Genomic DNA, 25,572 nt, shown 5'->3' on the forward strand with positions numbered 1-25,572 from the left:
TGAGAAAATGGTCCTTAATGATTTGCCGGCGCCACATGCAGCTGCACCAGTAACCAGCTCACCGCAGGCAACAAACATTCAGAATCCTTGTCCAGTTGGCTGATCATGATCGAGCAAGTTGTTGATCACTTAGATGAGATTGCCAATCAGTTGGACGAGAAAGATGAGTCATGCCTTGGTCGGCTTGAGAAGCGGCGTCCTCATGAAATAAAGGAGATGGAAGTGGGCAGAAAAATGATGAAATTGACTAGTTGACATAACTTAATCTGCTCATCTAACTAATTAACCAGCAAGCCAATGAAGTGACTTCTCTGATAAACGTGTGCCTTTGCTTCCCGTTGCCACTCAATCCTAGCTAGTCACCTCCAACATGCAATGAGCTACCTATGTTCATGTTCACCAGGTTCAACGGTGTTGCATGATAGATCACTCGGAAGAAAAAAAAACCCATGTAGTTGAGCAGCTGACGATTATACGTTATTTATAGAGCTACAATATTGCCCGCTTCATTAATGAACACCAACGCGTCACGCGTACATGCTCTAGTGATACGCTGGTTACTCTCTCCTCTCCCGAGGCTTCCTCCCCGTGCCATCTAGCTGCCCGCATAGCGCCACTCGTCACCTCCGTTGCTGGAAGCCATCGCCGGCAAAGCTTCAGCCATCCCGCGTGCCCATGCTTGCTTTCCCAGCCATGCGGACACCCAGCTCGCTCCCCAAAAGCATGCAGCCACTCCCTACTAGCTCCTGCACCGTCCAGAGCGCCGCCGTCGTGCCCGCTGCCGGAGTTCCTCGCTGCACCTGACAAATGTTTGTGTAAATGCCTGACTGCTTGGTGTGTTGGGTGCTCCATGAGACAGTGACGTGGCACTCAAACCCGGACACTAGTAGAAAAAGGGGTTTTGGTTCAGCCAGAAAAGAGCATTAATACCGGGTGCATTACGAACCGGGACTAATGTGAGCATTAGTCTCGGTTCGAGCGCCAAGGGCACCGTACAGGCATTACTCCCGGTTTAAATGGGACCTTTAGTCCCGCTTGGTGCCACGAACCGGTACTAATGGTGCAATTTTCAAATCCTACACCCCTGTGTATCGCCTTTTCAGTTTTGTAAAAAGCAAAAGAAAATAATAAAAACTTCAAAAGTTAAAATCCTTCGAGATGTAGTTATGTTACCACATCTACTAGTTAGGAAAATTTAAAAACTTAAATTTGAACATGTTTTGCAAAAAGTGTAGGGAAAATGTAAAATGGCTATAACTTTTGCATACGATGTCAGAAAAAAATGTATAATATATCAAAATGTTCAGCACGAAAATCCGCATCCGACTTTGACAGCCTACGGCCTGTTTGCAAAATTTTAGAATCCTCAAATTCCAAAAGGAAAAAAAGTTATGCTCAAATTTCATTTTTTTTTAAAATTTTCGTTAAATCTGGTCAAACTATGGTCAAACTACTTATTCAAGAAGTATTAGTGTTACTAAATAATTATTCAAGAATATTAGTGTTACTAAATAATTTTGGTCAAATCTGGTCAAACTGTGGTCGAACTGTGGTCAAACTACTTATTCAAGAAATATTAGTGTTACTAAATAATTATTGTTTTTTAGAACAATAGTTTCAAACTCAAACAGTGAAATGTGTGACTTCATGCTCAAGCTAAACTCCTGTGGGTTAATAGGATTGACATCTTACTATTGTCAGGAAAACAACAGGTGCAGACTTGGAAACGAGGGAGAATAGAACCTGGAAGTTAAGCGTGCTCAGGCTGGGGGAGTGGGAGGATGGGTGACCGTTCGGGAAGTTAGATGATTTGGAATGATGAGGGGTGATTAGAGATTAAATTGAGCAGTGATGAGGGGTGATTAGAGATTAGAGGTTAAAATAATTCAAAAATTTGAAAATCGGGAAAATATATCATAATCCCTTTAGTAACGACCCTTTAGTCCTGGTTCCAGAACCAGGACAAAAGGCCCTTTTTCTACTAGTGGGAGTATGTGTCAAGTTTTGGTCAAACCCGCTTACACGTCAGATGAAAACCACCTTAAGCAGAAGGAGGGACTAAAATTATCCGGTTTCAAAAGTTGAGAGACTAAGATTTGCTGGTTTTAAACTTGAGGGACCATTTCTATACTTTCGAGAAAGTTGAAGGACGAAAAATATAATTTTCCCTTTAAATTTTCAATGAAAACCTTCCTGGCCACCATAAAAACGGTATTGTAGCTGAGGTTACACTTGAGCAATCAATTTGTCCGAGAAACTTTACAACATAGTACAGTTTATATGATATATTTACTGGAAATCAAACAGTACAATTACACCAGATGTGTATGAACATACTTGTAAAATCGAGTGAGAATTAGACCATGTCCCGAGTGGCAGAGCCCGGACCGCGCGGTACAGGCCGTGGTGGACTTGTGCTGTGCTAGATGAGGGGTGATTAGAGATTAGAGGTTAAAATAATTCAAAAATTTGAAAATCGGGAAAATATATCATAATCCCTTTAGTAACGACCCTTTAGTCCTGGTTCCAGAACCGGGACAAAAGGCCCTTTTTCTACTAGTGGGAGTATGTGTCAAGTTTTGGTCAAACCCGCTTACACGTCAGATGAAAACCACCTTAAGCAGAAGGAGGGACTAAATTTATCCGGTTTCAAAAGTTGAGAGACTAAGATTTGCTGGTTTTAAACTTGAGGGACCATTTCTATACTTTCGAGAAAGTTGAAGGACGAAAAATATATTTTTCCCTTTAAATTTTCAATGAAAACCTTCCTGGCCACCATAAAAACGGTATTGTAGCTGAGGTTACACTTGAGCAATCAATTTGTCCGAGAAACTTTACAACATAGTACAGTTTATATGATATATTTACTGGAAATCAAACAGTACAATTACACCAGATGTGTATGAACATACTTGTAAAATCGAGTGAGAATTAGACCATGTCCCGAGTGGCAGAGCCCGGACCGCGCGGTACAGGCCGTGGTGGACTTGTGCTGTGCTAGATGAGGGGTGATTAGAGATTAGAGGTTAAAATAATTCAGAAATTTGAAAATCGGGAAAATATATCATAATCCCTTTAGTAACGACCCTTTAGTCCTGGTTCCAGAACCGGGACAAAAGGCCCTTTTTCTACTAGTGGGAGTATGTGTCAAGTTTTGGTCAAACCCGCTTACACGTCAGATGAAAACCACCTTAAGCAGAAGGAGGGACTAAATTTATCCGGTTTCAAAAGTTGAGAGACTAAGATTTGCTGGTTTTAAACTTGAGGGACCATTTCTATACTTTCGAGAAAGTTGAAGGACGAAAAATATATTTTTCCCTTTAAATTTTCAATGAAAACCTTCCTGGCCACCATAAAAACGGTATTGTAGCTGAGGTTACACTTGAGCAATCAATTTGTCCGAGAAACTTTACAACATAGTACATTTTATATGATATATTTACTGGAAATCAAACAGTACAATTACACCAGATGTGTATGAACATACTTGTAAAATCGAGTGAGAATTAGACCATGTCCCGAGTGGCAGAGCCCGGACCGCGCGGTACAGGCCGTGGTGGACTTGTGCTGTGCTAGATGAGGGGTGATTAGAGATTAGAGGTTAAAATAATTTAGAAATTTGAAAATCGGGAAAATATATCATAATCCCTTTAGTAACGACCCTTTAGTCCTGGTTCCAGAACCAGGACAAAAGGCCCTTTTTCTACTAGTGGGAGTATGTGTCAAGTTTTGGTCAAACCCGCTTACACGTCAGATGAAAACCACCTTAAGGAGAAGGAGGGACTAAATTTATCCGGTTTCAAAAGTTGAGAGACTAAGATTTGCTGGTTTTAAACTTGAGGGACCATTTCTATACTTTCGAGAAAGTTGAAGGACGAAAAATATAATTTTCCCTTTAAATTTTCAATGAAAACCTTCCTGGCCACCATAAAAACGGTATTGTAGCTGAGGTTACACTTGAGCAATCAATTTGTCCGAGAAACTTTACAACATAGTACAGTTTATATGATATATTTACTGGAAATCAAACAGTACAATTACACCAGATGTGTATGAACATACTTGTAAAATCGAGTGAGAATTAGACCATGCCCCGAGTGGCAGAGCCCGGACCGCGCGGTACAGGCCGTGGTGGACTTGTGCTGTGCTAGATGAGGGGTGATTAGAGATTAGAGGTTAAAATAATTCAGAAATTTGAAAATCGGGAAAATATATCATAATCCCTTTAGTAACGACCCTTTAGTCCTGGTTCCAGAACCGGGACAAAAGGCCCTTTTTCTACTAGTGGGAGTATGTGTCAAGTTTTGGTCAAACCCGCTTACACGTCAGATGAAAACCACCTTAAGCAGAAGGAGGGACTAAATTTATCTGGTTTCAAAAGTTGAGAGACTAAGATTTGCTGGTTTTAAACTTGAGGGACCATTTCTATACTTTTAAGAAAGTTGAAGGACGAAAAATATATTTTTTCCTTTAAATTTTCAATGAAAACCTTCCTGGCCACCATAAAAACGGTATTGTAGCTGAGGTTACACTTGAGCAATCAATTTGTCCGAGAAACTTTACAACATAGTACAGTTTATATGATATATTTACTGGAAATCAAACAGTACAATTACACCAGATGTGTATGAACATACTTGTAAAATCGAGTAAGAATTAGACCATGTCCCGAGTGGCAGAGCCCGGACCGCGCGGTACAGGCCGTGGTGGACTTGTGTTGTGCTAGATAAGAGGGTGTACGGCCTCATATCTTTGTTTTTTTTTTCGAAACCGAGCCTCATATCTTTGTGGTCTTAGCATGCCTTAGTTATTGGTTGCCTCTCAAGCCTAGTTAGCTTGTCCTAACATGCATGCATGGATACAGCGTGCATGATCTATAAGCTAGCCATGATCATTTTGTTAGATGTGTATAGTTTATTGTGTACATTCCCATTGTATAAGGGGCTTTTCTGCACTTTACCACATCTGTATATGTACTGGCCATTGGCCCTCAGTAAAGTCAGTTGTTCATTCCTAACATGGTATCAGATGCTTAGGTTCCCCTCGCTCCCCCGCACGCTGCAACTCCGTGCTCCTCTGCTCGATCTCTGGCTGCCGCCGTCGTTGCTCGCCACTTCCCTCCGCTCCCGTTGCAGCCTGAGGCTGGTCTTGCTCGCTGCTACTTCCCCCGCTTGTCTCCTCTCCATTCCCACTTCTGTCGGCCGTCGCCATCGCCCCGTTCGGCAGCTGCCGCTGCTGCGTTGAAGCCGCCTCGCCTGGTCGATGTTGCCGCCGGGTCCGGCTGCTCCCGCTGCCCCCAGGTCCGGCCACCGCTGCCCCCAGGTCCGGCCCCCGCCGCCCCCTGGTCCGGCCCCCGCCGCCCCCTGGTCCGGCCCCCGCCGCCCCCTGGTCCGGCCGCCGCCGCCCCCTGGTCCGGCCGCCGCCGCCCCCTGGTCCGGCCGCTGCCGCCCCTAGGTCCGGCCACCGGGTCTCCTTCTGGTCGCCCCTCTGGTCGTGACTCGCTTCAGATCGAGCCTCCTGCCTCTCTGGGTGTGCTCGATCCCGATCGAGCGCTGGTTCGGGCGTTTGCCTCGATCCAGATCGGGTTGAGGGCCAGTTGACCAAAAAAAACGCAGACAACAGCAGCAGAGTGACTTCCTCATGTCCTCTTCAGGCTATGTCGCGGTCCCTCGGTGCTCGGCGATCTTCGATGGCACCAACTATGCTGAGTTTGTGGGCTTCATGCGCATCCATATGCGTGGACTCCTTCTGTGGGGTGTTCTCTCTGGCGAGGTCCCCTGTCCACCATGCCCGGTGGCGCCCGTGGCACCAATCCCACCCGTGCCACCGGTCCTTGCTGCTGATGCTTCTCAGGCTGACCGCGATGCTGCCAAGGCTCTGGATGCTGCTGCGGTTGATGCTTATAATCAGCAGGTATCCGCCTATTCTGATGCTTTCTCTGTGTACCGGGATGATCTGTCTACTTACACTCAGTGGTGCAATGATGATGCTCGGGCTGCTGGTGTTCTCACTGTGAGTGTTCTCCCTCAGTTTGCTTCGGAGTTCATGGGACTTGGCACCGTTGCAGCGATGTGGTCTTACCTCTGTCAGCGCTATCAGCCCTCTGGTGATGCTCTCTACCTATCTGTCGTGCGCCAGGAGCACGCACTCCAGCAAGGTGATTCCTCTGTTGATGAGTTCTATTCACAGTGTTCTGCCATCTGGCGTCAGCTTGACTCTCTTCGGACAGTTGTTTGTGGCACCTGTCGTTGCTGTCAGACTACTCGGTCTGATCTGGAGTTCTAGCGGGTCCATGAGTTCTTATCTCGTCTCCGGTCTGAGTTTGAGCCTCGCCGTGCTCACTTACTTGCTCGTGGTCGTGTTCCTATCTCAGAGATACTTGCTGAGCTTCGTGCTGAGGAGACCCGCCTTCGCTCTGCTGGGTTGCTTCTGGTTCCGTCAGTATTGGCTGCCCGGGCTCCTGTGGCGTCTGCTCGTCTCACTGCTCCGCCGCTCCTGCCTACTCCTTCAGGGGGGGTGAGCCATCCTTCTTATGCTGAGAAGGGAACATCGCGCCGCGACACCGTCTATGGTTACTGCTCCCGGCCAGGTCACCCAGAATCTGACTGTCGCCAGAAGAAGCGAGATCTGAGGCGCTCCTCCTCCAGCGGGACTCCCGTGTCGTCCTCGACTCCGTCACTCACTGACCAGGACATTGTTCGCCTCAAGCGCCTTCTTGTTTCCTCAGGCTCCTCGTCGACTGCTGATGCTGTGACTGCATCCCCTTCCTCACCACCACCGGCATCTACACAGTCAGGTACATCTTCGTGGGTTCTGGATTCTGGAGCCTCTTTTCATATGTCTTCTGATTCTTCCGTGTTGTCCTCTCTCCGACCTCTTGATTCGCCCGTTAATGTTCTTACTGCCGATGGCACATCTCTTCCTGTTGCTAGTCGTGGCATTCTTTCCACTCCATCTTTTTCTGTTCCGAGTGTTTCTCATGTTCCTCGCCTTACTATGAATCTTTTTTCTGCTGCCCAACTTACTGATTCTGGTTGTCGTGTCATTCTTGACACCGACTCTTGCTCCATTCAGGATCGTCGCACCAAGGTTTTGGTTGGTGCTGGCCCTCGGCGCCGTGAGTCAGAGGGCCTTTGGGAGGTTGGCTGGCTTTGTGTTCCTTCCGCTGCCATCACTTCTGCCAGCTCCCATGCTCTTGCTGCCTCTTCGTCTGCGTCCTTCCAGCAGTGGCATCATCGCCTTGGTCACATCTGTGGCTCTTACTTGTCTTCTCTAGTTCGTCAGGGCCTCTTAGGGTCTGTATCTGGAGATGTCTCCTTACGTTGTAATGGTTGCAGACTTGGCAAACAGACTCAGTTACCTTATCCTACTAGTGAGTCAGTCTCTCAGCATCCTTTTGACTTAGTTCATTCTGATGTCTGGGGTCCTGCTCCCTTTGATTCGAAAGGTGGTCATCGCTACTATGTTTTGTTTATTGATGATTTCTCTCGCTATACTTGGCTCTACTTCATGAAATCTCGTAGCGAGGTTCTCTCTATATACAAATGTTTTGCTGCCATGGTTCACACTCAGTTTGCCACGTCCATTCGTACTTTTCGTGCTGATTCCGCTGGGGAGTATATCTCTCAGCTGTTGCGTGGTTTTCTAGCGGAACAGGGTACTCTTGCCCAGTTCTTCATGTCCTGGGGCTCATGCTCAGAATGGCATTGCCGAACGCAAGCATCGTCATTTGCTTGAGATGGCTCATGCGCTCATGATTGCTGCTTCTCTTCCACCTCATTTTTGGGCTGAGGCTGTTTCCGCATCCACCTATCTCATCAACATTCAGCCATCGACTGCTCTTCAGGGTGGTATTCCTATGGAGTGTCTCTCTGGTCGCTCTCCTGACTACTCAACTCTTCGTATGTTTGGATGTGTGTGTTATGTTCTTCTTGCCCCCCGAGAACGCACCAAACTGACTGCTCAGTCGGTTGAGTGTGTTTTTCTTGGCTACAGTGATGAGCACAAGGGCTATCGATGTTGGGATCCTGTGGGTCGTCACTTGCGCATCTCGCGTGATGTGACTTTTGACGAGTCTCGTTCTTACTACCCACGTCCTTCTTCCTCGAGTTTCTCTGTCGACGACCTTTCCTTCCTTCTCCTTCCCGATACGCCCCGCTACGTGCCTCCCGTGTCACCTCTTCCTCCGGCATCTCTCATTCCTTCTCATTCCCCACCGACCACGTCTTCTTCCTCCTACTCCTCCACCTCTCCACCATCATCTCCCGTCCGTCATCCTCTCTCTCCGTTTCCTCTCCACTATACTCGTCAATCTCGTCCTGAGGATGTCTCCTCTGACGAGCCTTCCACCTCTGTTGCACCTCTCACGCCTTCCCCGGTTCACAACCTCCGTGCTCGGCCTCGCCCCCCGCCTGATCGCTACTCTCCTGATCGGTACGGTCTCTCTGTTATTGCTGAGCCCACTTCCTATCGGACTGCCATGACTCAGCCTGAATGGCAACTTGCGATGGCCGAAGAGCTTGCTGCTCTTGAGCGCTCTGGCACATGGGATCTGGTTCCCCTTCCTTCCGGTGTCCGTCCCATCACCTGCAAGTGGGTCTACAAGATTAAGACTCGCTCCGATGGTTCTCTTGAGCGCTACAAAGCTCGTCTTGTGGCCCGTGGTTTTCAGCAGGAGCAGGGGCGCGATTACGATGAGACTTTCGCTCATGTGGCCCACATGACCACTGTCCGCACTCTTCTTGCTGTGGCTTCTGTTCGCCAGTGGTCTATCTCTCAACTTGATGTTTAAAACGCTTTTCTCAATGGCGAGTTGCGTGAGGAGGTTTATATGCAGCCACCACCGGGGTACTATGCTCCTGATGGTATGGTCTGTAGACTTCGCCGCTCCCTCTATGATCTCAAACAGCCCCCTCGAGCCTGGTTTGAGCGCTTCGCCTCTGTGGTGACTGCCGCTGGTTTCTTACCCAGTCAGCATGATCCCGCGTTGTTTGTCCACACGTCTCCTTGTGGTCGGACTCTTCTCCTTCTCTATGTTGATGACATGATCATCACCGGTGATGACTCTGAGTACATTGCCTTTGTTAAGGCTCGCCTTCGAGATTAGTTCCTCATGATTGATCTTGGTCCTCTTCGCTATTTTCTTGGGATTGAGATCTCCTCGACCTCTGATGGCTTCTACATCTCCCAAGAAAAATATATTCAGGATCTTCTTGCTCGCGCTGCTCTTGGTGATGAGCGCACAGCTGTGACTCCTATGGAGCTCAACGTTCAGCTTCGTGCCTCTGATGGTGACCCTCTTCCTAATCCCACTCGCTATCGTCACCTTGTTGGCAGTCTTGTCTATCTGGCTGTTACGCGCCCTGACATCTCCTATCCTGTCCACATCCTGAGTCAGTTTGTTTCAGCCCCCACCTCTGTCCACTATAGTCACCTCCTCCGTGTTCTACGATATCTTCGTGGCACGATCTCTCAGTGCCTTTTCTTTCCCCGCTCCAGCTCTCTTGAGCTCCAGGCCTACTCTGATGCTACCTAGGCTAGTGATCCCTCTGATCGACGCTCGCTATCTGCTTACTGTGTTTTTCTTGGTGGCTCTCTTATTGCCTGGAAGACCAAGAAGCACACTGCAGTCTCTCGCTCGAGTACAGAGGCTGAGTTGCGAGCCATGGCTATGTTGACGGCTGAGGTGATCTGGTTATGGTGGTTACTTGAGGATTTTGGTGTGTCTGCTGCTACCTCCACTCCTCTACTGTCTGACAGCACTGGTGCTCTCAGTATTGCGCGTGACCCGGTGAAGCATGAGCTCACCAAGCACATCGGTGTGGATGCCCACTTTGTGCGTGCTGCTGTGCAGGATCAGACTCTCGCTCTTCACTATGTGCCCTCGGAGTTACAGTTGGCTGATTTCTTCACGAAGGCACAGACTCGAGCGCATCATGGGTTTTTCCTCTCCAAACTTAGTGTTGTTGATCCACCATGAGTTTGAGGGGGGGGGGTGTTAGATGTGTATAGTTCATTGTGTACATCCTCATTGTATAAGGGGCTTTTCTGCACTTTACCACATCTGTATATGTACTGGCCATTGGCCCTCAGTAAAGTCAGTTGTTCATTCCTAACACATTTGATTAATTTTAGGTAGTTCATGTGTGTGCCTTGCATCACTCATAATAAAACAAAAACTTTCGGTTTCTCTCTGCTAGATTTTCAAACAACTTCATCCATTACTTACTCCCTCCGTTTCTTTTTACTCCGCATATAATATTTGGTCAAAGTCAAACTACACAAAGTTTGACCAAATTTATATAAAAAAGTATGAACATCTACAATACTAAAACTATAGAGTATGAAAATACGTTTCATGGTGCATCTGATAATATTGATTTCATATTGTGAATGTTTATATTTTTTAATATAAAGTTAGTCAAACTTTACAAAGCTTGACTTTGACCAAACCTTATATGCGAACTAAAAAGAAACGGAGGGAGTACCTTCTTTCTGCAATTGCCCTCCTCTTTGAGCTCTCCATCTCTGCGAGGATCTGTTTTTTTTTCAAAACCATGCAGGGAGACTGCATGTGAACTTTGTAGATAGAAGAAAAGGGTGTAACCCCCGCACATAGTCCATAAGCGACCTCAATCATCGCCTCCAAGAAAAGGAAAAAAAAACAGCATCAAGAACAAAGCTACAGAAAGGACGCCAGCTGGGAATACAGAACGTGACCACACATAGATCCAAGTGAAGCCCAAACTCAGCTAAATCTTTGCTAACGAAAAGTGAGCATGACACCTACCCAATCTAACTATGTGCATATATATGAGCATCAAGTAATTAGTAAGCAGAAGTAACGGTAGTTGGGAGCGATCAAACTTACTTCAATAAGGGGATGTAGGCGGGCTATACGACTTTAAATAATATATTTTTTGCTGACTTGATAGAGAGAGAAGAGAAGCCGACTACAGATTAGCAATCAGCTGCAACACGTGCTCCTAGAGACCTTGTGAGATAGTGAGATGAATCATGTATCAATAAAGTAGTATATAATTATATCTAACTATTATACTTGCTGGCTATAATTTTTTTTTGAAAGCGCTTGCTGGCTATATATTTGGCTATAGATGACGTGGCAACATCATCTATATATAGCCAGCAGTTCTCTATATTATTAACCATCCTCTACTCCTAGACTACAAGTGTACAGCACATGATCATGGCTTCTTGAGTCGGCTGCAGCCACATGCAATGCAGCTATAGTAGCACATTAGCGCCACATGCGTATGTGCAATGGTTGCATGCATCTCGTTACATGCATGTTTTGTGTATATTTGATCTGGAATTCCAACAAGAACATGTAAGCAAGTCCTAATAAGAAGAACCCATTAAAATTTCAAATTGCAGCCCACACAGTCGGAGATAGGGCGCATGAAGCTGCTCAAGACTCATTCGAGGACTTGGCACATTCACAATGAACTGATACACGGGAAACCTGCTAGACCAACAGAAGTGTTGCGTACATGTATCACACATTTTCATTGCGAGGATCCAGTGAAGGAGAAGATGGTGATTACTGATTTGCCAGCGCCACATGCAACTGCACCAGTGGTCAACTCACCACGGAAAACAGGCATCGCAATGAGCTGGTTGAGGATCACCTAGACGAAGTTGCCAGAGACACGTGGCGTTGACCTTGGTCAACGTGAGAAGCAGTGCTACTTGTAAAGAATGGATGTGGATGTCTACAGGCAAATGATGGAATGGACTAGCCGACATAACTTGCTTATATCATCAGGCTGATTAGCTATCTAGCGAATGAGGTTATCCCTTCCATGAAAGTGTGTGTTTGCTCCCGGTTGCCTCTCAATCCTAGTTAGCTAGCTTCAACATGCATGGAGAGATCAAAAGGCTATGCTAGAGCATGGCCACTGAGCTGGCTATGTTCATCGGGTTCAATTCAGTCCATGCTTGCCATGGATGGTGCATCACCCAAAAAAGAAACCCATACATTTGCTCTCCACGAGCTTCTCAAAACAACCCCATCGTTTGTAATTTATAGTGCTGCACCATCGCCTGTACGTTTCATCAATGCACGCAGACCAATAATTTCTTAATAAGTTACAAAGATTTGGTACTTCCCTCTGTAGCTTGTTTGGTTCGAGTTTGTTATAGAGAGGGAATGCAAATGTAAACGCTGTGAGATACAATGTCACTCTCTGTATGTGAGTTGGCAAGCTTTTAGGGGCTTGAACCCTATTATAACATGCAGGGCCAACTGAAATCCTGATTCTGATGTAACTTCTCTTAAGATAATTAACAAATTTAAATGCTTACTGCAAGTCTGCACCAGAATGGTTTTGCTTGGCACTAAAAGCTGGCAATCTTTTAGGGGCTTCAACCCGGGCTTTTTCATGCTAACAAGATGTTGGTTGTCTGGTATAGTGTGTCTGTCGCCTGTTGGTTTGCTCGTCACTAACTGCTAACACTTGATGAAGCTAGTAATCAGATTATTAGTCCTCTGAATATCATTTCTGGACCCTGTTTTTTCGTACAACTAGCAGGTTCACCCCGTGCGTTTGCAAGGCTAGAGTTTGACATATCTCTGATGTGTTTCCTTGGCATGTTTCTATGGACAATGCTATACTTACGTAAAAAAGTAACGTAATATAACGTAATGAGAGATGTGGTGGATCAGGATTGGAGATAAGGAGAGGAAGGGGCCCACCATCATTAAAATCAGGGGGGGGGGGGGGGGGGTGAGGATTTAGTTTAGGTAGTTTACGCTAGTCTTTGTAGCTCTGTACGTAGATGTAGCATTATTGTGTTTCTATTACCCCCTCTATTCTAAAAAAAGGCATGCATGTTGTTTCCCACATACCAAGATACTTTCAAGTCCACCAATCATGCAAGTGCTCTCCCGCTAAACTCGGCTTCTAATTGGCCCACATGACTATATGCCTTGCTTTTGGAGGAAAAAGAGAAAAAGTTATACCTCTTGTGTTTGAGATTTGAGAATAGAGGGAGTACTAAAAGGCTTTTTAGTTGAATTAGAAGTTTTGGGAACACACATGATTCTCAGTATATTTTTATGATTCACCATCGGTGGGCAATGACCCCAAAATAAACATCACTCCTTGTAAATTTGAAAAATTAGAAATAAATTTCAGCCATGATCTGAATAAATTTCCCTGTATTGACGTCTTACATCTAAACGTGGTTTTCTCTTCCTCCATCTTCTTCATCATTAGCGTTGTGGTGGCTCACTTGTTCGTGCTAGTAGATTTGGAGGTCCTACAGTAAATTGAGCTCATCTTTCATGTTGTCCTTCTGATGACTATTTTTATGAAGAATACTTAATCTATACAGAAGCATTTGCACACCTTATTTCTTTTATTGTTTTTTTGAATCTCAACTATTTTAAATTGAAGACACATAATCATTAATTAGTGAGAAACCGCGACAATGAAGATATAAATATTTGGCACTTAGATGTCACACCTGTATTTAGGGTCTGAGTTGTCAATTCCATGAGAGTGTGTTTTTGCTCCCGTCTCTCAATCCTAGTTAGCTAGCTTCAACATGCATGGAGAGATCAAAAGGCCATGCTAGAGCATGGTCACTGAGCTGGCCATGTTCATCGGGTTCAATTCAGTCCATGCTTGCCAAAATAGAAACTCATACATTTGCTCTTCTCAAACCAGCTCCATCGTTTGTAATTTATAGAGCTGCACTATCACCTGTGTTTCATCGATGTGCGCAGACCAATAATTTCTTAATAAGTTACAAAGATTTGGTACTTCCCTCTCTAGCTTGTTTGGTTGGAGGTTATTAAAGAGAGGGAATGCAGATGTAAACGTTGTGAGATACAAAGTCACTCTTTGTATGTGAGTTGGCACCGTAAGTTGGCAAGCTTTTAGGGGCTTGAACCCTATTATAGCATGCAGGGCCAACTGAAATCCTGATCTTGGTATAACTTCTCTTAAGACAATTAACAAATTTAAATGCTTACTGCAAGTCTGCACCAGAATGATTTTGCTTGGCACCATAAGCAGCTGGCAATCTCATTTTTTTGCGGGGTAAAGCTGGCAATCTTTTCGGGGCTTCAACCCGGGCATTTTCTTGCTAACAAGATGTTGGTTGTCTGGTATAGTGTGTCTGCCACATGCTTGTTTGCTCGTCGCTAACTGCTAACACTTCATGAGGTTAGTAATTAGATTATGAGTCCACTGAATATCATTTCTGGACGACCCTCATTTTGGATACAATTTTGGACTTGTTGATGGCCATGAGACATTGTTCGATCCAAGGATGCAATTTTGATCTAGTTTGTTGTTGCTTGCTCTAGTTTCCGTGAGATAAAAATGTCCCTTCTTTCTGCAATATTTTTGTCTGAAGAGATTAAATGTTGTGAAAGAATTCATGCTTCTACTACTTTGAATCAGTTTTTTCCCTTCATTTTTATCCTGTATTTTCGAATGGCCTATTTACTGACACCTTAAGTTCTAGGGACTACTGATCCCAAAACTAAAAAGTACAGTTGTACAGTTTTTGTATATGGCCTACCATCTAGTTCAAATAGTATGGCTGGTTAAGACCAAGCTCCTCATGTTTGCGCAATCAAGGGCTTGAAATGATTTATGCCCAACCAGTGGTTAGAATATTTACTCTGCTTAGGTTGTTAATGTTACTCCCTCCGTCGCTAACATAAGATGGGTTGAATATTTTAATATGAACTACATACAAACTGAAATGAATGAACAAATACACTAAAACACGTCTATAACTCTATATACATCCAAGTCAAAAAATAACATCTCATAATAGTGAATGGAGGGGGTACATCATAGGGAATATTTACCTATGGTTTATGCAAATGTACAAACAGACAAATAATAAAAGTGAAAGATGAAAGTAATTTCATGTTGGCAAATTTAAACATTCCCCCTCTTACCCTCTCCTTTTAAATGTGAGGTAAGAAGGTAAGAGTTAAGCTCTTCTAACATCTGCCTACCACAAGGCGACAGGTTTGTGCATTTTTTTATGTATATCTATCACTGAACCGTTGATGTCCTTGCCTGAATCGGTGATGTTGTAGTGGTTTCTCTTGGACGTTCAGCTGAGATGTGGTTTGCCTGAACTCTTTTGTTTTGTTTTGTTTTGCATTACAGCACCTGAGAAGACTTTGAGTGCTAACTAGTAGTTTGGTTTGTACAGTTTCCTACTGGAGAATGGCTGATAAACCTTGGTAATTGGTATGTTTGATGGTGAACACACACAAATTCAACTATGATATGGTCTCCATGCCAAATTTAACGTCTCCTAATTTCCTTGGACAATGCTGGTACTATGAACTCGCTAATAAACACATGAACCATCTAGCAAAATGAAGGAAACATGGACAGAATCTGGCTATGTGCATCGACCTTGAGAAACTAAAAGTCCGGAGGCAGAAACCACATGCGGCGGCCATTCCCGCCATCCTCATAATGGTAATGCTATACCTGTCACCCGTGACCATTGCACTTGTAGAAAACAGGGTATTAGTCCTGGTTCATAAGGGTCTTTAGTCCCGATTTTGCAACCGGGACTAAAGGCCCCCACTTTTAGTCCCAATTGTGTTACGATCCAGGACTAAAGGAGCTCCACGTGGCCGCTGTGGGGCGCTCAGGCAGGAGGACCTTTAGTCCCAGTTGGTAACACGGACCGGGACTAAAAGACAGCCACGCGTCAGCACCTGCCAAGCGCTGGTTTTTTTTGGAAATGAGGGGTTTATGGTTTTGGAGGCTTTAGCGGTTTCATATTGTGTTTCCTCCTTTTCTTTTTGTGTTTACCATTCAATTCTTTTACATTTAGGGTTTTCATTTTTATTTATATTTTCCATTCAACTCGACGCTAACTACTACATATAGCAATGAAGGAACCATTACACAAATCTTCATGAATATAGAGAGAAGTGACCTCTCTTTTTCCATGCTTGGTCGAACAACAAGTTTTCCTATATCTATTCGACGCTACTACGTATAGTGCACGTTCATGCATATATACAATGTAGCATCTCTTACTATCCCTAATATCTAATTACCAACATTCACTACCAATTCTCGATGGTATTCTCCGGTTTTAGTAATGATCTCTTCAAGGAAGAATCCCACCAATTCCTCTTGTATTGCTCGTATGCGAGCCTTTGGTAGGAGTTCATCCCGCTTTCGTTCAATCTAATTTAAAGAAGAGGGTCAATATATATCTAATTCCTCTTGAATTGCTACACACACGCGCGTGCGCACACACACACACACAATTGATGGTAATAAAATAAATTTGTGAATATTGTTTACGTACTTCAAGTTTTTCAAACAAGCTGTCCGTCTCAGAGGTCGTCACGCGAATGAACTCGCAAACATAGTATCCACATAAGTTATTTACAGATCCCTGCCTCGAGCACTTTACGAGAATAGAGCTCAATCAAAATAATAATCAAGCATGATAGTGATATTGAAACTAGAATCAAAGAGATGCGCGGACCTAGCTAGTACTACTTACACTGAGTTGTTTAAATCGCAGCTCCTCTCTCCATTCACCCCTAACCTGCTTGGTGAACTCTTTCCAAACCCCGCCCGACAAAGAAAATGAATAATTTATTAATTACTTGATATTAGGAAATGAATGAAAGTTGCCGATATAGTGCGATAATGATTGAAATTACCTCTGGAGCATTTCTCTCAGGTCCGCCCACATCTTCATGTCTTTACGTAACTATTCCATGACAAGTACTTTTCCTGCGACAAACTGAATGACTAGCAGAATAAAGTGGAACCTGCGCACGCATAGCTCATCAATTACACTTAACATCGAGTAAGCGAAACAGAATGATGTGTAAAAAATAGTATAACACTTACTAGAAGTTGTAAGGAAATAGTATTTCTTTTTGGTTTGTTCTTCAATTAACGCCCTTAGCAAAATCTTCTCCGCATCCTTGGCGTTCCATTTTACCGTAGCTTCATGAATAATATTTGGGTTAATGAACCCAATGTCCAGATTTGTCCTCTTTGCCATTCGAGGATCTTCTTTCTGCATAATATATATAGTAAAGATAATTATACATGCAATGAACGAGCTGAGCTAGAGACTTAATTACATAAATGATACTTACAAACAATAGCAACTGACGACAGATTTGTCGATGGCGTCTTGATTGTATAACTGAAATAATTCTTCAAATTGAACGTAAATCTCCGATAAGGATACAACACAAGTAAAGTTTGCACAAAGTAAAGGTAAGAGATAATCACAAGTGGAGACGGTGAAGACGAGGATGTGTTACCGAAATTCCTTCCCTTTGAGAGGAAGTACGTCTCCGTTGAAGCGGTGTGAAGGCACAATTCTCCCCAAGAAGTCACTAGGGCCACCGTATTCTCCTCACGCCCTCACACAATGCGAGAAGCCGTGATTCCATTAGTGGTGCCCTTGAAGACGGTGACCGAACCTTTAAAACAAGGTTGGGGCAATCTACACAACTTAATTGGAGGCTCCTAACCACACCACGAAGTTTCACCACAATGAAATGTGGCTCCCAGGTAACCTCAACCGTCTAGAATGCTCAAACGCCCAAGAGTAACAAGATCCGCAAGGGATAAGTGGGGGAAATTAAATTTCTCTTGGTGGAAGTGTAGATCTAGGCCTTCTGAAGCAATCCCTAAAGAATCAACAAGTTTGATCTGCTAGGAAGAGAGATCGGGCAAGAATGAGCTTGTGAGCAACAATGGAGCTTGGGGGAGGAAGAGGTAAGTCAACTTGGGGAAGATGACTCCCTTATATAGTGGGATAAGAAATCCCAACCGTTATGCACCCACACCCCGTCCACACGCTGTAGTACCGCTCGGGTGAGTGGTACTTCCGCTCAGTGGCGGAGACAGGTCCCAGGCAGCCCGGGCGGCTGCCTGGGGCTTGATAGTTGTTTGCTTCGTTGACTGTAGCGATTATTATACATATAGTGCTACAGTAAGCTACAGTGAACGAAGGCTGCCTGGGTCGGCCTGGGGCTTGTCTAATTCCTGGCGCCGCCGCTGCTTCCGCTGGCATGGAAGTTCTAGCCGCTGCGTATAACTGAGTAAGTCATGGAGGCGGTAGTTCCGCTGGAGCGGTACTACAGCTCCCACCAGCGGTACTTTCACTTGGTGTTGTACAACAGCAGCAAACCGCGGTAGTAGAGGAAGGAAGGGCGGTACTACCGCTAGGAACTGCCGCTCAACTTCCGCCTGTGGAACAGACTAGTCCAGAACCTAAAAAATAAGACGCTCTGACAGGGTCTGGGCAAGAAGGGAAGAACAAACTCAAATATTGGGAAGGAAATAGGGTGTAAGGAAAGTGTACGTGATGATTCCGCCCAAATCTTTTCGAAGCGGATCCTCTCTTAATAGTACGGTGTTCCTATGACTCAAGTCCACCGAAAAAAGAAACGCAAGAAAACACCGTCTTTCTAAATCTTCAGAGCGTTCAAATCATCTTGTGCCATGAGGTAGAATTATCTAAAATGCTCAACGCACACAATTAATCCACAAAAGCATTACGATCAATCACCAAAATCACTAAAGGAGAAATATGGCCTAACACACGGCAACAGCGGCACCGACCGTAGTCTCAAGAACATGCATACGTGCTAGTCCTTCACCAACACACAAAAACAATCTACGACGTGGCAGCTGTACAAAGATAACACAATGGGACCCACATAGGACCTCTGCCCACCGCAATATGTCTGGAAGTATCCACGGATCAGGCAACCCGGCGGCCAGTCAAAGCACATGCACCGCACACGCACAAAGCGACATCAAGGCAAAAAGATGAACCAACCCGTGCTTAGATGGTTAGAGGGACGGTGGTATTCCCAGTCCATCAGGATTCAAGTCCTGGTGCTCGCATTATTTTTGGATTTATTTCAGAATTTTCGGCGATGCGCTTTCAGTGGGAGGAGACATTCCCGTCGACGACGAGACGTCTATAATGACTTTGTAAATGTCACAGACACCAGAAACTTTGTACCCCTTATCCCCAATTAATGCACGTGTTGCACAGCTGTAGGCCCGGTTTACATTGCGTGAAAGACTTAACCAGAAAAAAGAATTGGCCCAAAAAGGATACGTAAACACGATGTGTATCACATTAAGAAAATTTACCGACGGAAGCCTAGAGCCACACGCTATCTATTTCTACCCCCAGCCTCCCAAAGAAATATGTGTCCATACTCCATAGGCCCGATCGGCCAAATGGTGAAACGTGATAGCTTAAACTTGATTAGAAATAGGGGCTTTGGTATTCTGAATAATTTAATCTTCAATTAGGATTCTTTAATATGTAATGTGAGACATGATCCCTTTATCAATTCATAATAAAAAAGGGAAAACGTAGCTCCTTCAATCAGCTTAGACGAGTCATAAATATCAGCCACTCAATACAAAAGTCTGTTGCAGACAAATACATTAAGCCTTGTTTATACTGGTACACAAACATTAACTCTTGAACAAAGAAAGGTCTAAGCACAGGAGGACATTAAAGTTGTCACGAAACATAATCCTGAAGATGGTAGATCCGAAATCTCCAATTGACAGTGTGAAAACAGACACACTTACAAAAGATGGTAATGATCCATGTAAAATATGTCCACTTGGCCTTCTTCAAACTAGTGGTGTTGGTGGTTGTACCGCCGGTTCAACTTTACGACTGGTGTGGCTTATTGCAGTCAAACAAAGATGACTACTTTGGGCCAATAATGTTAAATAGAATACAGACCACGAATGTGAATGCTGCCACTGGGAATGTCCACACTATCCTCACTCTCCTACAGCATGGTGCTATCAGCAGACTACAAATCTTTGCAAGTTGAACATTCTGATAGAGATATATGAGAAAACTCATGGCACACACTGCAATGGCAGTCTTATGAGCAACTGGAGCTAGCAGCATATAGGTACCAAGTGCAAAGGCAGCTACCAAGCTTGTAATCGAAACTGACAAGCAATGGAAGGCTATGCTTAAATTATTAGCCCGGACATTAAGACTATACAACGGAGATCCAGAAATCATGAGGCAAATCGTGGCCATCGTCGAGAAAGTGAAGGCAAGTGCATTGGCCAGGATGAATGCATCAAAAGTGTACCTTCCAGCAAGTGTTGGTGTGCCTCCATTAGTGTGATCATCAGCTCTGTAACCTCCAGGCATGGCGAAAGCTGCACCAAACGTCATGGTTGCAATTATGACTGATCCAATACATAGACTTTGGGTCCCCTCTTTCACGTTCTCCATTGTATCTATTTCATCCTGTCTTGCTTGGACAATATCATTTTCCTTAAGGTAACCCCGACGATTAATACCACATTTAGCACCAGCAAAACTGAGTGCGATATCTATTATTTCTTCAGTTTTCTGCAAAATCAAAATAAACAAACATTTAGCAACACAAATCTCAGCTGATCTTGTTCACCTCCAATGACCTTAAATATGAAATGATTATGTACGTTACCTGATTATAAATAAATCTTTTCGGAAGATTGCGACGTGCTATATCTAGCGGAGTCTCCCCTTCATCATTTGTTAAATTCAAGTGTACGTCTCCATTATTGAGCAGAGAACAAAGCATTCTAAGGCTCTTAGACTGGACAGCTAGGTGCAGGGCAGTGTTTCCATCATTGTCTTGCATATTCAAAATCCATGTTGGCAACTGTTTGCCGCAAGTATAATCGATTGCCATGTTGGCTTTTTGTCAAACAGAACATGAATAAATGTCCTTCCCCTAGCATCACACAAACCAATGCAACTGGGTGACTCCTTAAGAAAACCCTTGATGACATCTGTTGCATCGACCAATGCAGCTGCAGCCACATGTATGGGGAATGATCCGTCATTATCCGCTAGGTACAATGCATCTGGATTGGCTTTTAGCAAAAGTAAACTTGTGGATCGTCGTGTCATACGGGTCTTATGTGCAGATATGGGGCGAGATCCAGCTACGACGGATATGCATAAGTGAAGAGGTGTACTTCCATTATCATCTTGCTGTATTGTGAGGGCATTGTTCCATCCTAACAACATCTCTGTAAGACCTGCAAGTGTCATCTATCAGTTAAACTAATCATTATGAAGAAACCAAAAAAACCAACAACTAAAATAATCAACTCTAAACTCTATGTCTGCCTGGTTAGCGCCATGTGAGCATTCTCCATACACTATTGTCCTTAGGAAAGAGAGAAAATTTCTTGAAATTACATACATACTTGTCTCTTATCCATTACGAGAGAAAATTAATTAAACCTGTAAGCTAGGTTATATGCCTTTTACTTAGCTGGGCATTGCCTGCAATTCTATATCTATATCTATATCTATATATCTATATCTATATCTACTAATAAAACAAGGTGCGTTTTTTTGATTTTTTTTTCATCCGTTCACCGCCGAAAAGTTTTTTTTAATTTGAGGTGGTACTAATTTTTTTTTTGCGTCCATGTGTTAGAAAAGAATAATATTTTGCCCAGAATTTCGTATCTGGCCACGCGTGCTCTGGCCCAGCAAAACCAGCCCACTTAATTTACTGCCCATGTAGTGGGGAAAACACTATTTAGCGGGCAGTACGTGATATAGTCGGGGCTTCGCACAGGGCGCCCAAGACTGGGCCGGACTATTTTCCATTTTTCCTATACTTATTATTTTCCATTTTCTTTCCTCTTTATTTTATTTTTTTCATTGAACTTTATTTTTTTCCTTTTTCCTATATTTATTATTTTCCATTTTACTTATCATCCAATACAAAATTTCCAGAATTTCAATTTTGATTAAATTTCCGAAAACTTTTCAGAAATTTAAAACAAATACTTTTTTGAATTATTGTTTTTAAATTTTATTTTTTCCCGCTCCAAAAGTTGTCAAAATCAGAACATTTTAGTTTTTTTCTATTTTTTTTGAGATTTCTAAAAAACAGTTACATTTTAGAAAATGTTCAAAATTTAAAAAATATTCTTGTTTTACTGAAATGTTCACAAATTGAAAATAGTGTTCGCGTTTGAAAAACTCATTGTCTAAAATTTTTCTGAATGTTAAAAACATGTTCCTGTATAAAAAATCACCAATTCAAAAAATATTAGTGTTTTTATAAAAGGTTCATGTTTTCCAAAAAGGTTTGTAAATTTAAAAAATGTTCCTGTCTCTCCCGTTGCAACGCACGTGCATATGTGCTAGTGATTGACAGAGAAATATCAATACAATTTTGAAGTGTTGAGAGAGAAGAAACACTGCTCAACAGGTCAGTTGGCCATATATGGATTGGAACAAGCGCCATAGTCCTATTACTAATTCTTAGTCGAGTTAGAAGTTGGAACCTTGGCTTTACAACATATAGAAAGCAGACAGCTAACTTGGCATTAAAACGTTTTGGTGGCTTGCATCTCTTAATAGTTAGAAGGCTGTCGGCACCCGCAAAAAAAAAGGCAGTTGGCACCACATGTGTATGGTAACTTAGTCCATCACAATTAATTAATACACCCATGAGCTACTCTCAGTTTGGACTAGAATGGACCATGTACCAAAAATCGCCATTTCTATTATTGTGACATGAAGTTTTAGCTGCACATTATATTTATGCAATGGACTCACAATTCCTTACAATGCAAAAAATAATTATTTTCATACATGATAGACCAAGCTTAACTTTGAAGTTTGAACTGTCGTTCTACACTTGTTCATATATGGCTCCATGCTACACATATCTATGCTGTTATAGAATTGCTTAGTTCTCATAGTGTACTTAATATATATCATTAAAATAGTACTACTTGGTATCATCATGGGTCTTCATTTCTCAAATCTACGCCAGCACCCCCTTCCTCTAATTGAATCAACGATGAACATTGAAACATACTCCTTTGGCTAAGAGGGCATGATGGCCAAGTTTAAAACGAATCTAATCAATAATCGGTGTACACACGAGTAACCCAGACCCAAGTTGTCGTCAACTTAAATCGTGCATGTACGTATTTACCTACTTTGTCTTCTGCATACGACATAATTAGTTGGTCTGACTGGACTACATCTTTGACCTCATTTGGATTATCTCTTTCTTTCTCTCTTTTTCTTGGTAGAAGTGAGTTCACCTTAATTTCACTAATACGTGTAAGTCAAGCTACATAGGTTATGGTCGAAAGGATAAAATGATCGATCTTAAGGACATAAACATTCTTCTTACAAGTCCCAATGATAAACAAAAGAAAACAGAAATGATCCCAATCCAAATGTATGCTAAAGAGTAATTATCTCGCAAAAAAGTGTAGATAGAAAAATAGTCGGTTAAAACAAGATGTAGACGAGGAAGCACAGGTACCTTTGTCTCGGAGAACCGCAGCATGCAATGCATTTTGTCCATTTGGTCCAGAGTATGAAAGGTCGCCGCCACTCATTTCATAGAGTGATTCTGCGATGATTTTCTCTTCAAGTAAGATGGCTAGGTATAACGGCGACTCACCACCTTTCAGAAAACTGGCCAACTGTGAATCCTCCTGCATGAACAACTTGACGATATCATTGTTCCCAATACGGACAGCCTCATGCAAGGCTGTCCATTTCTTCTTGTTTTCTGTCTCCAGCAGATCCTTCACTCTATTAGCATTGCCACCCTCTTCTCTAGCCAGATCAATGAGACGAGACACCATTTGGACGTTCCCCACCCGTGCAGCACAGTGCAGGGGTGTATCTCCCCTGGTGTTCTGCACGAAGAGGAGGTTTTTGGCCTTCCTGTTGACGAGGCCATCTTTATTAAAGAAGTCCTCGCCATTACTGTGGGTGGCGATCGCATGGAGAACAGTGTCACCTCCAATGGTGCGCGTGTCCAGGAGGGACTCGCTGAGAAATGATTCTTCGTCACCCGACTAGCACTTGCCACAATTTGTGAGGCATGAGGTTCCTCCCTGGTGGTCGACGCCATCACCAGTAACAAGAGGCGCCAACTCTACATACCCTTCTGGTTATAGAAGGCTGGTTGTGAATGTAGGGCAGTGTGTGAGTGCTGGTTATGCAGCCAACTCCTCCCCTTATGTAGTTGCACAAGGAGTAAAGTGCATTGTTTCTTCAAGGAGAACAAAGCACGTGAAGTGTTGCTAGTGTGGTATGCATGGACTGTCCATGGCTGGCCTTTTGCTACAGCATCCCCTTTGCTTGCGGTTGGAGCTAATTAATTAAAGAACAAAGATGGGATTGTCCCCCTACCTTCTTCTTCTTTTTGTTTTAATAAAGAAAGGGGAGAGCAGAGCTGCACTTTTGTAGCATTCTACTTTTAAGTCTTTGTCACCTCAAAAAAAATCACCTCAATTTTACCTGTGGAAGAATCTGCACAGAGGCATAACACGGCCAACGGAGAGCACATCATACACTTAACAGAGACAACAGAACAGAGCGTATTATGATCCTTTTCGCAAAAAAAAAAACATCTTCTTACAAAATACTTCTCCAGCGATGTGGTTATCTATGTTTTGCTTTTGTGTAGAGATACCCGGTGTTCCTGTGATATACGGCCTGACATTAGTATATATAGAAATAGACGTCCCACATTGTTGAAATTATTCATCACACAAGGACTCCCGACCCGTGTGCAGGTGACTGACATTGTTGAAAACACACGACCTAGACATCTGTGCTACATTCAAAACATCACACAGGTAAAGAAAAGGCACCCGGCCCATGGGCGATTTGGTATATAGATTTTGAAAACAAAGACTGAATTAACGCCCTCTACCTGGTTCTTCCTTTATCTTTGAAATAAAGAAAGGGCAGAGCAGCAGAGCCGGGCTATACACTTCGGATCAGATACCTCTTTGGTCTGGTAAGGCTGGGAGCACAGCAGAGTCGGTACTTTTTGCGCTTTTCTTCACGTGCCAAGGGAAATTACTGGAATGTACTGCCGCCATCAGAAACGCATTTGTAAGAAAACCAAAGCCAGGGTAGTGATATAAACGGTTTTATATTAGTTTACAGAGGGGATACCATGCATTATGTACACATTGCATGTAAACAGATTTTCTTTCTCCATTGCAACTTGTCACTTTTGTACAAATTGGCTTCGTTCTTATCTTTGCTTCAGCGACTACTCCAAGATATGGAGCCTGTGGCGGGGGCTTGTACATAGCTAGATAGGGTAGCCATTTCGAGTGGATTTTTTTTTCCAGTTTAATGAGGATTTGGTGCACCCCACTCGTTCCCGTTACCCACAGCTGATACCGCACCGATGCAGTGGAAGGGAAGTAGCCTAAGGTGATGTTTGGTTGGGCTGCGGATTTCTGAAAGCAGCTGCGGGAAAGCTGTAGGTCATTTTTGTTTCCATTTGGCAAACTAGCTGTACGAGTTGTGGTTGTGGAGATAAATGTCTGAAATAAACCTAAGGGTTGAGAGATTTGTTCCACGCTGTTTAATGATAATAACATCATTACTAGTTTATTTAGAGCACTAATAAAACTTAATTAAGCAATGATTCAATTTGCATTGTTTTATAAATGATCAATACGTAGCACACAAATAGAAATAGCAGACAACTTATCACATAATGAACTA

The 25,572-nt window shown here is 43.5% G+C and overlaps 1 protein-coding gene and 2 pseudogenes across 1 annotated transcript; 1 reads left to right on the plus strand and 2 right to left on the minus strand.

The window, feature by feature from the left end:
• Window positions 1-5,640: 5,640 nt before the first annotated feature.
• On the plus strand, window positions 5,641-6,848 carry LOC147963227 (uncharacterized; annotated as a pseudogene).
• Window positions 6,849-15,990: 9,142 nt separating this feature from the next.
• Window positions 15,991-18,069, minus strand: LOC125531608 (uncharacterized; annotated as a pseudogene).
• A 1,366-nt stretch (window positions 18,070-19,435) lies between these two features.
• On the minus strand, window positions 19,436-24,483 carry LOC125531609 (protein ACCELERATED CELL DEATH 6). Its single transcript, XM_048695947.2, is given in 4 exon segments — window positions 19,436-20,409; window positions 20,507-20,733; window positions 20,736-21,086; window positions 23,354-24,483. Coding segments are annotated over 4 exon segments (1,575 nt in total). The 5' UTR covers window positions 23,682-24,483; the 3' UTR covers window positions 19,436-19,740.
• Between the last annotated feature and the right edge of the window lie 1,089 nt (window positions 24,484-25,572).

This window comes from Triticum urartu, chromosome 6A (assembly GCF_056163025.1).
Source record: "Triticum urartu cultivar PI428250 chromosome 6A, HENAU_Tu73, whole genome shotgun sequence".
NCBI lineage: Eukaryota > Viridiplantae > Streptophyta > Magnoliopsida > Poales > Poaceae > Triticum > Triticum urartu.